The sequence below is a fragment of the Lotus japonicus genome, chromosome 3 (assembly GCF_012489685.1).
Source record: "Lotus japonicus ecotype B-129 chromosome 3, LjGifu_v1.2".
In the NCBI taxonomy this organism is placed as follows: Eukaryota; Viridiplantae; Streptophyta; class Magnoliopsida; order Fabales; family Fabaceae; genus Lotus; species Lotus japonicus.
In genome coordinates, this window is record NC_080043.1 from 19,770,072 (window position 1) to 19,781,111 (window position 11,040).

The window sequence follows — 11,040 nt, forward strand, 5'->3', positions numbered from 1 at the left end:
TTGTATCGGATCGGATTTCAGATTTAATTTCCAAAACCGAACCAATATAATTTTATTTGTACCTATATCATATTATTCATATTTCATGCTTATATGTTCATACATTCATTATATGAAAGTGCATATTTATAAAAATATATTTCAATAAAAAGAGATTCAAGTAATTATTTGAATAAATATACATCAAAAGTGAACAAAGTTTAAAAAATAATATTGACTATATAGATATGATCAAATTTGAATTTTGAGAGAAATCCATTAAATGATAAAATTATAAAGTCGATTTGATCAACTAGTTTTTTCTTCAAAACTGAACCAATCTCCTATTCGCGAACACCCTATGTCCTGTTCCACTCAGATTTGGATATATCCCATGAATGGTTAATTCTCCATTTTTTCAATTTTTCAAATTAACAATATAACGAAATTGAATATTTATAAAAGAGCCTCATTTTAGAAGTCACCAACTAGTTAACCCTTATTTTTTTTTGGGTCTTCTGCATTAAAACAAAACATAACATGAATGATGAAACACCGCGCCAGAAACTTGCACCAAAAAATCCTTAACTTGAGTTTCCACTCACATTCCAACAGGAACAGCAACTTTCCGACGCAGTGCAACATTCAGATCTCCGAAAATGGACGAAACGGCAACGTTGGAGCAGCAGAAGCAGTGTTCCACAGAATGCCCCGAAAGAACACTGTCTCTTGGACCGCCATGCTCACAGTCTATGCACAAAACGGTCAAATTGGAAATGCCCGCAAAGTGTTCGACGAAATGCCTGAACGAACCACTGCTTCCTACAATGCCATGATATCGGCTTACATCCGAAATGGTTGCAATGTGACTGAAGCTTACAAGCTTTTCTCAGCTATGGCTGAGCGAAACACCGTGTCGTATGCTGCCATGATAACGGGTTTTGTTAAGGCGGGGAAGTTTCACTCGGCTGAAGAACTGTACGTTGAAGCCCCACGTGAGTTTTGTGACCCTGTGTGCTCCAATGCTTTGATAAACGGGTATTTGAAAATGGGTGAAACGAACGAGGCGATGAGGGTTTTCGAGAACATGGGTGAGAGGGATGTGGTTTCTTGGAGTGCTATGGTTGGTGGTTTGTGCAAGGATGGGAGAGTTGTTGGTGCTAGGAGATTGTTTGATAGAATGCCAACGAGAAACGTGGTTTCCTGGAGTGCAATGATTGATGGGTATATGGAGAAAGGGTTATTTGAGAAAGGGTTTTGTTTGTTTTTGGACATGAGGAGGGAGGCTGTGGTGGGAGTTAACTCCACTACCTTGACCATAATGTTTAAAGGGTGTGGAAGCTGTGGTGGGATAGCAGAGGGAATGCAGGTACATGGGTTGGTTTCGAGGATGGGATTTGAGTTTGATAGTGTTTTGAGTAATTCTGTTATTACTATGTATTGCATGCTTGGTTGCACTGACATGGCAAGGAAAGTGTTCTGCGCCATGACTAACAAGAATGTAGTTTCTTGGAATTCTTTGATTTCTGGATATGTTTATAACAATGAAGTGGAAGCAGGTTATGAGCTTTTTGAGGTTATGCCGAAGAAAGACTTGATTTCATGGACAGCCATGATCACGGGGTTTGCTAAGAGTGGAAGAGTTGGAAAGGCCTTAGAGTTGTTTGATATGTTGAAAGAGAAGGATGATTTTGTTTGGACAGCTGTTATATCTGGGTTTGTGAGTAACAAAGAGTATGAGGGAGCCTTGCATTGGTTTAGCCGGATGAACCAGGAGGGCTGCAGGCCTAATCCTTCAACTATTAGCAGTGTTCTAGCAGCTTCTGCTTCTTTGGCAGCACTGAATGAAGGACTTCAGGTTCATGCTCGTGCTCTGAAGATGAACCTAGAATATGATGTATCTATACAAAATTCTCTTATTTCATTTTACTCTAAGTGTGGAAATGTAATTGATGCCTACAGGATCTTCATAGATGTTGTTGAACCAAATGTCATTTCATATAACTCAATCATCAACGGATATGCACAAAATGGCTTTGGCGAAGAGGCTCTTACTATCTATAAAAGAATGCAGAGTCAAGGGCATGAACCCAACCATGTTACTTTCCTTGGTGTTCTTTCAGCCTGTACTCATGCAGGACTAGTTCAAGAGGGATGGAATTTATTTAACACCATGAGATCTCGTTATCAACTTGAGCCTGAAGTTGATCACTATGCCTGCATGGTTGATCTCCTTGGCCGTGCTGGTTTCCTAGATGAAGCTGTTGATCTAATCCGTTCTATGCCATTCGAACCCCATTCTGGGGTTTGGGGAGCAATTCTTGGTGCAAGCAAGACCCACCAACGTCTTGACCTTGCTAAGCTTGCAGCTCAACATATTACTCTGCTGGAGCCTGAAAATGCAACTCCGTATGTGGTATTATCGAACTTGTATTCTGCTGCTGGGAAAAAAATTGAGGGTGACATAGTAAGAAAGACCAAGAAGTCAAAAGGAATTAAAAAAAGTCCAGGTTGTAGTTGGATTACTATGAAAGATAAGGTTCATATGTTTCTTGCGGGGGATCGATCACACAGGAGTATGGAAGAGATAAAAGCCACTATATTGACTATGGATAAGGAGATGCAGTGGTTGCATTATTGTGGGGTCTAACTAGCAGTCTCTTGATTACTTTCTCTCTACCAATGTAACTTCTCTCTGTTGCAGAAGTGTCATCATTACCTGAGCAAGCAAGCTTGGTTCACTTGGTGTAAGACCATTCTCTTACCCCTCACTACTTAGTGTGTGACATATCTGCTTTGTCGATCATAATTGTGCTAGACTTCAGCTATTGTATTTATTATTACTAACAATGTAAGTGCTACAATTAGTGTTTTGGAGATATTAGAAACTAAAAAGCTTAGTCTCTTATATAGCTGATATGGTAACATACTACATATAAAAATGGCTTAATCCAGTTTTTGGTCCCCATCCTTTGTCATAAATATGGCTTTAGTCCCTCGCCGGAGCAAAGGTGGGGATTGGTCCCCAGTTTTTGGCAAAATAGTTGGCTTTGGTCCTTCCGGTCGGTTGGGTCAACGCCGGAGCTCCGCCAGCTGATGTGGCTCTTGCCACGTCAATTAATGAGCTTAGGTGGAATATTTATTTATTTTTTATTTAATTTAAAAAAAAAACTCAGATTAATCACCATCATTCAATCTTCATCTTCATCTTCATCATCCTCAACTTCATCTTTTCTTTCCCAGAAACCCAATTTGAAACTTCCCCTAATTAAATTAAGGGTTAACTATCAGATTGGTCCCTGTCTTTGTTTCGCCGTCTGAGGTAAGTCCCTCCCCGGAAAATTTATTGTCTTTGGTCCTCATGTTTGAAAAACTTTTGGAGCGGATCCTCGCCGGAGCCCGGAGCTCCGGCGAGTAATGAAATGGCATGCTGAGTGGATTAACGGTGCTTATGTGGAATAAAAAAAATTAAAATAATAAACACATCAGAAAAAAAAAATTAAAGCCCAAAACTTTTCATAACTCACAAGTTAACCCCCAAATCAAAGAAACCCTAAATCCCTAAATCAGAAGATTCAAACCCAGTAACACTAAACCTAAAATCCCAAAATTTCTATTAAAACCAAATTCAGATTTCTCATAGCACCAACAGAAACCTAACAAATCAAACCCAGCAACACTACACCACTCTTTCCAGTTTGCACCGATTTCCCACTCTCCCACCACCGATTCCCCACTCTCCCACCACCTCCACTCTCCCACCACCTCCACTCTCCCACCACTCACTCAAGAGCGACGAGATCGAGATTGACAGAAGAGGAAGAAGTCGAGAAAGAGGAAAGAGCGCGCGGGAGGAGAAGCGCTGAACCAGATCTTCGTCGCCTTCGTTCATGCTGTTCATCATCACCGTCATCTTCGTCGCCGTCGGCGGCGACGGTCTGAGACGACAGGACGCGAGAGGCACCATGTTGTGGCGAAACGACGTCGTTGTAATGGGTTCACGGGAGGGAAGACTGAAGGTCGAAGGTTTTCTTCATCTCCTCCCTGTTGGAATTGTGGTTTGGGGTTGTGTTTCAGGTTCGACGATCTGTGACCTCTGTATTGTGCTGTTGGTGCTCTTCCGGCTGGGAGCTGTGGGAAGCGTTTTTGTTTCTTGCTCTTCTTTTGCTAGTGTTTTTGTTTCTTTTTCTTTCTCTGAGATGTAACTGGGTTTGTGCCCCCTTTTATTAATTCAATTTTTGCCCAGATTATTAGTTCTATTTTTACCCAGATGTTGCCCAAGTTATAATTTTTACCCAGATCTTGTACGGTGAATGATGTGGGTGAAGGGGTAGGAAATGGTTTTTGGGGGTTTGATTTTCTGGGGTTTTGTTATTTCTGGGTTTGGGTTCTTGTTTTAAGTTTGAGGGACATGAAGAACATGGTGAGGGGCTTGATAATGTGGCCCATTGCTGCATAGGTGTCTTACTGCATTGCTGCATAATTATCGGTTTATGCATAATTTGGATTGACTCATGATGCATAATTCTTGCTGTGCTAAACTTGGTTTCTAATCTGATGTCCCTTGACAGCAGCGTTTGTGTGGGATTGGATTTTTGTGTCTGGTGATGGGCTGCTGGTGATGGGATGCTGGAAGTATATTGGTTTATGTTGATTTTCTGACTTTAGGGATTAGGAAAATGGGGAAAGTTGGGGTAAGGGTCATTCGGGAATTAGAAAAAAAATTGGGGTTTTTTAATTAATTTATTTTCCTATGTGTAAAAGTATTTTTTTATAAAAAAATCCATGTCAGCTCACTTGTCCCACTCAGCATGCCATTTCATTACTCGCCGGAGCTCCGGGCTCCGGCGAGGATCCGCTCCAAAAAATTTTCAAACACGAGGACCAAAGACAATAAATTTTCCGGGGAGGGACTTATCTCAGACGGCAAGACAAAGACAGGGACCAATATGATAGTTAACCCTTAAATTAAATTGATCTTCATCATCATTTCATCATCTTCATGAACATAACACAAGCACAAGCAACAACCACGCCCAGCTAGGAGAATCACAGCACCAACAGATACGCAAGAACAGAATCCATAGGCACCAGAAGCTCAGATCTGGTCCGCCCCAACCACCTTCTTAAACTCCCAAAAGCTCAGATCTGTCACCACCAAACTGATGCCTTCATCGCGCGAGGTTCAGATCGGCGCTTCAGGTCCTCAATCTCGTCCGTTACCACCACACCATCGTTCTCACTTCTCTGCATGGAAGCTAAAGTTTTGAGAAGATTTGCTGAGTATCATCCATCCACCGCAGCAAATAATACCCATTTACACAAAAACAACAAAGCCAACACCTTTCTTTGCCCCGTGTTCCTTTTGCTATAAAACTCCAGCCTTTACCCATACCTGCGTGGAGGAGGTGTATTTTGATGGTGACATCAGTTCTGGGTATTGCAAAAGGATTAAGTGAAGGAGGTTGGTGGTGCTTGATGAATATTCTTTGTGTAATATGGGTTAGAGTTATGATTTTGTGGCATTGGAGTTCTGGGTATTGCAAAAGGATTTTGTTGAATTTCATCTTTTTAATGATTTTATTTAAATAATATATGAGGTTAATTAGGGACATAATTACTGGGGCTAATTTTTTTTAAATTTCAAAAAATAAATAAATAAAAATTCCACCTAAGCTCATTAAATGACATGACAATGCCACATGAGCTTCCCGGAGCTCCGGCGTTGACCCTACCGGCCGGAAGGACCAAAGCCAACTATTTTGCCAAAAACTGGGGACCAATCCCCACCTTTACTCCGGCGAGGGACTAAAGCCATATTTATGACAAAAGATGGGGACCAAAAACTGGATTAAGCCATAAAAAATATATACTAAGATCAGATGTATCTAAGAATATCTCCTATTCTAATATCATTCTTTGTGACTTTCTGGTTATACCTATGATCATCCTACTAGTGCACGAGTGTGAACATCAATTACATCCTGATGCACGTTCTGTGCCTGTACCCGCTAAGGAATGTTGTTTTGTAGTCGAAAGTTCAGTAAACATCATTATTGTTGTTGTTGGCAATGCTTTTAATGCTTTCTATTGATTGAGTTCTGCTCACCTCTGCAGCAATAGTGGTTTTTGTGTTTCGATAAAACTTTTTGCTGTTTCCCAAGCACGTGCACCCTAAACTCATAAGAGAAAGGCATCAATTTGCCATACTTAAATATGTACTCATTAACTAAAATTAACTTTTATAATATTCATTTTGTTTGCCAAAGATAGTTGAATATGAATATCGGCAATTTTAAATAGCATCTTTACACATTGAGCTTTTTCTAGAACCTACTAAACTGCGACTGTTTAATATAAGCTTCATTATGCTATGGTCTTTCTTTGGTTGCTAGTTTTGGCAGCAAATAGGTTCTGTGATGATTATTCGCAGGTGCGGCTTGTAAAGATGGTCAATGAGGCTAGCTACTAACATACCTGAAAGGAGTTCATTAAAAAGCAGAGGAGAAGATATTAAACCATAAGGTCTTACGCCCCCTGATGCCGGTGACTACTAGACGAGTAACACCAATACTCGCATATGGAAACATATAAGTTTTGCTCGGGGATGAACTGTGACGACTGACGAATACAGGATGGTGTGCCATAGGATCCAATAGCAATGAAGGTGATCTCTTTTCTTCTTTTTATTCCTCCCTTATCAAATCAGATAATATAACCTTACATACTTCACTTGAACATGAAGATCTATTTTGTTCCACTTTCGCTTATATGTCTTGTGAGTATGCACAGGATATAACATTTTGCATTCTGTTTACTTTTAACCAAATCTCTATTTATCATTCACTGTGATTATGCTGTAGCTTATTTCTCTGTGGGCGGAGAGGGAGAATAAGTTGATCAAGATTTTATTTATGTTTGTCAGTGACATTAACACCTAAGTAGAAGACTATTCAAGGGTTTGCATAGTAGTAAGCGAAATCAACACCAACACCAACAGGTACAAGATGGAAGGCACGACTCGCTTTTGCAATGTGCATGCTGATTTTAATTTCCAGGTTTGTAATTGCGCCTAAAATGCATGTGTTACTTTCACACTGCAATTGTGGATCATGTATGGTTTTCGAAAATGTCTGGTAGGGTGTCTACTCCCAAAATAGCATGCCTTAAAAAGGAATAGAAGCAAAAGAAGTTATTAATGTGATATGTGACATGATGTTATAGGAAGAGAAAGAGTTCACGATTTAATGTGGTTATAGGAAGAGAAAGAGTTCACGATTCAAAGCTCTCAAGGAGGAGAAATTCTGTATTTTACTCCTTTCAACATAGAATACAATCACTCAGCTCTATCTCTGGCCTCCCCCACCTTCAAAGCTCAGCTCTTTGCGTACCAACATGGTGCCTAGCTCTCATGCTGGCACACAAAACTCATTCTCATGGCTCACCATTTATAGAGGAGCTCCACACAAGCTCATGTGACCCACACAGCACCTGAAATGTGAGCACACCGTGGTTCCAACACCATGCTCAAATCACTTGCCATGTGCTAAAAGGTTAACTTTTTATTAGAATAATAAGGCTAACAAGAATGGAACTCGGCACTACATGGATATTGAGAAACTTTAATACCATGTCACGAAGCAATTCTCACGATAACTTGGAATATATGAATAACCGTAGTACTAACCAAGGACTGAACAGCCTTGTGCTTCCATGATGTTCCTCCCTCTACAAATCAGAAAGATTTAATTTTGTATGACAGGAAGTATACAACAAATTTTGATGGAATCGGTATTAATTACTAGGTGATGGTAATAAATCGCAGCCATCCACTAAATTCAATAATTTATTCATTGGCTATAACTAATTGTCTTTGATCATTACACCATTTAATCGATCTCTCACCCCTGCCATCATCACCTGTAAAATCTGGCTGAGTTCATTGTGCTTCTTCTTATGTGATTGTGATCTACCTTTCATTCTTAAGCAATAAGAAATTTTTGTATTTGCAAAGCTTGTATATTGTGGTCTTTGTAGTTGTGCCTAAGCAATAGGGAGGAAGTTGACGCAGGTTTTCCATACGCACTTTGGTAAAGAACCAATGGGCTAGGAATGCGTGGCTTCCCCCACCTTTGTGCCTAAACTTTTCCACTTTAGATGTTTGGTGAATGAAGCTCATTCTCCGTCAAGTATAAAAAGAAGGGTTGTCTAAATGACCCATGAGAAAATTTGGGTTAAATAATTCATCATCCAATCACATTGAAGATAAGTGAGTTGAAATTTTTATATTTTATTTATTAATTTATTTCTAACTCACTTATCTCAAATGTGATTGGATGATAGATTATTTAACCCAAACTCTCTTATGGGTCATTTAGACAACCTCATAAAAAGAAGTTGATGAATCAGTCAAATAAAGAAAACCAGCCATTGACAAAAAAAAAAAAAAAAACCAGCCAAGATCGATGCTTCGGCTTCTAAGTTCCAGTGCCATTTCTGTATGAATACATTTCACAAAATCATTTGAGCCTGTGAATATCATGCTAACTAATGTTAAATTTGATGAAGCTTAATTAAAGTGCTGGATATTCTCCGATATTATATCTATAATTAAGATCAGAAGTTATATTGAAGATAATGTTGGAGCAAATGGCCCACATGTTTTTTGAAAGCAAATAAAAAGCGGTGCATGAGAGGAATCAAATTTGACTTAGAGAGTCCGAAGACGTGATCTATAAATAGTTAAATCTTGCGAGATTAAGGTGCCTAAAGGTAATACCAATTTAAAGTTAGGATATACTAAAAGAACAATGAAAAAGTTAATTGTCCTTGATGGAATTACTTTGGATATTTTATTGAGCTTTTGATTTATAGTAATAAGGATTTGTCTAACTAAATTATTCTGTTGGATTAAAGAATTGTGGAGACTTGGGAGGGGGAGGGCTACTTCGTGATCATCAAGGCCTTTGGGTAGGTGGTTTTGTGAGTCATGCTGCAGGAGGTAATGCGTTAACGGCTGAAGCATCAGCCCTCTTGGAAGGCTTGAAGCTAGCTTGGAGGATGGCTACCGCAATTTGAATTGTGAGATCGACTGCAATGAGCTTCTATCAACGCTTGAAGATAGAGAAGCTTGTAGATTCTTCCCGAATGCAGCGGAAATAAATAATTGGTTGGCTAGGGATTGGAACATTTCTCTTAGTTGGATTCCCAGAGATTGCAATGCCTCAGCTGATTGTATGGCTAAGCTAGCAGCTAGGTCCCCTCCTCCTGGAGTTAGGATTTTAGATGCCCCGTTTGTGGAGCTTGAAACTCTCATGTTGAGGGACAAGCTCGGTGTTAGTTAGTTGTTGTTTCTCTTGTTAATTTTCCGATGAAGCAAAAAAAAAAAGAATTGTGGAGACCCAATGACAAATTTTAAAAAACTCCGAAATTTTGGAAGTCCTAGGGCTTTTCTCTAAGGTTTATTGCAGAAGCGGCTGGACATAGTGATGGTATTTGAGTTCTTATCAACAAAGGATCTAAACCCTCTCTCTCTCTACTTCATATTCTTCCCTAGGCACTCATTGTCAACGTTGTGGGAGCTTACGATTGAACGTATTATGCAATTTACGCCAGCCCTATACCAGGGTAAAGAGGTGTGTTATGGGAGTCAGGACCGGTCCCGACATTTTGGAGGCCCTAGGCAAATAATAAAAATGGACCACTAATAATTTTAACGTTTGGAATTTCATTAGAATCATTATGTTGGTTCGTTTGGCAACTGGCCTCTTGCAACCCGCCTAAGGGGTGAGATTCGAACCCGGTACATAAAAGTAACATATATAGACATATAGTTACTAACCACTAGACCAGCTCAAGTCATAATAACATCTTGAACATTAATTATTATAACTAAATTTTATTTTAGGGGAAAGTTTAATGAGATTTTTTTTTGGGCCCCTTCTTTTTAGAGGCCCTGGGCTGTGGACCTGCTTGCACAGGCCCAGGGTCGGCCCTGATGGGAGCATTTATCTTATTTGAGATCCATTATCCATAGACCATGGCTTGTTGTGGGAGACTTAAAGAGATTGAGGTGAAGTCTCCTGATTAGTTGGAGTAGAGCTCGTAGATCATACACCTTCGCTAACTTGAGAAGAATGAAGTCCTTTTCCGTTTTGAGGTGAGAGGAGGAAATTTCTTGCATAACGAGGCTCGACATTTTGCTAAGGCTTTAGAGGCTAAGGGTGGCTTGCTTACCTTGAACAAAAGAGAGCGCGATATCCTCAAGATCTCTAAGCATATGTACATAGGTTTTCTGGAGTATTTGAAGCTTGGAGTGATGTTTGCCCGTGTGTTTATTGTCGTCCTAGAGAGAGTCATGACATAACTGCATTTGAGTTAGCGTTGTCAAAATAGATTTTGGATACCCCTGATTTTGGTAAAATGATTATTCTAAAAGTGAGTTGAAAGTGAAGTGATTTACATTTGAATGTATATATGAGAAAATAAAAATTATTTTAATAGAGTAATGTTATAAAATTTAGCCATATTGTGAAATTTCATTATTGATTATGTTCCAAATTTTTGGACTGAAACCAATTTTCAAGAAAGGATTTCCAAACATCTATGATCTATGTCAAAAAGTGTTTTTTGCTCAGACAATTTGTACTACTGAATACACTTGAAACAAAAGTAAAGTTCAGAACAAAGGAATGCGATTTCTTTCTGAACTCTTACTCTGCACTCTTTTAATCTTGTTCTGGTTTCCAATATGGATGGCCATAGAATAAGGTAGCAAAAATTGTTATCATCACCGACGTCAAGTTTGATAGCGACTCTTCAATTAAGCCCATATGGCCATATCCAGTCAAGAAAATCACAAGCAAATATAAAGCCGTCTTAAAAGGATCAATAATTGCAATTTGCAAGACTAGCAAGCAATTAGTGGAGATTAATTAAAGATTTTTAACAACGGGTGACCTTTCTCACACACACATGCATATCAAAGTCTAACACGTAACCACCAACTTAAAACAAACTTTACAAACACTAGAATAAAGATATGTGTACTCAGGCGCATTT

The 11,040-nt window shown here is 39.2% G+C and overlaps 1 protein-coding gene and 1 long non-coding RNA gene across 2 annotated transcripts; both read left to right on the forward strand.

The window, feature by feature from the left end:
• The first annotated feature begins 359 nt into the window (after window positions 1-359).
• Window positions 360-2,988, forward strand: LOC130749873 (pentatricopeptide repeat-containing protein At1g53600, mitochondrial). Its single transcript, XM_057603236.1, has one exon. The coding sequence runs from the start codon at window positions 524-526 to the stop codon at window positions 2,627-2,629; it is 2,106 nt and encodes a 701-aa protein (XP_057459219.1). The 5' UTR covers window positions 360-523; the 3' UTR covers window positions 2,630-2,988.
• Window positions 2,989-5,954: 2,966 nt separating this feature from the next.
• LOC130742603 (uncharacterized) lies at window positions 5,955-9,637 on the forward strand. Its single transcript, XR_009021207.1, has 3 exons — window positions 5,955-6,646; window positions 6,905-7,037; window positions 8,896-9,637. It is a non-coding gene; the product is annotated as an uncharacterized LOC130742603 (long non-coding RNA).
• The last annotated feature ends 1,403 nt before the right edge of the window (window positions 9,638-11,040 follow it).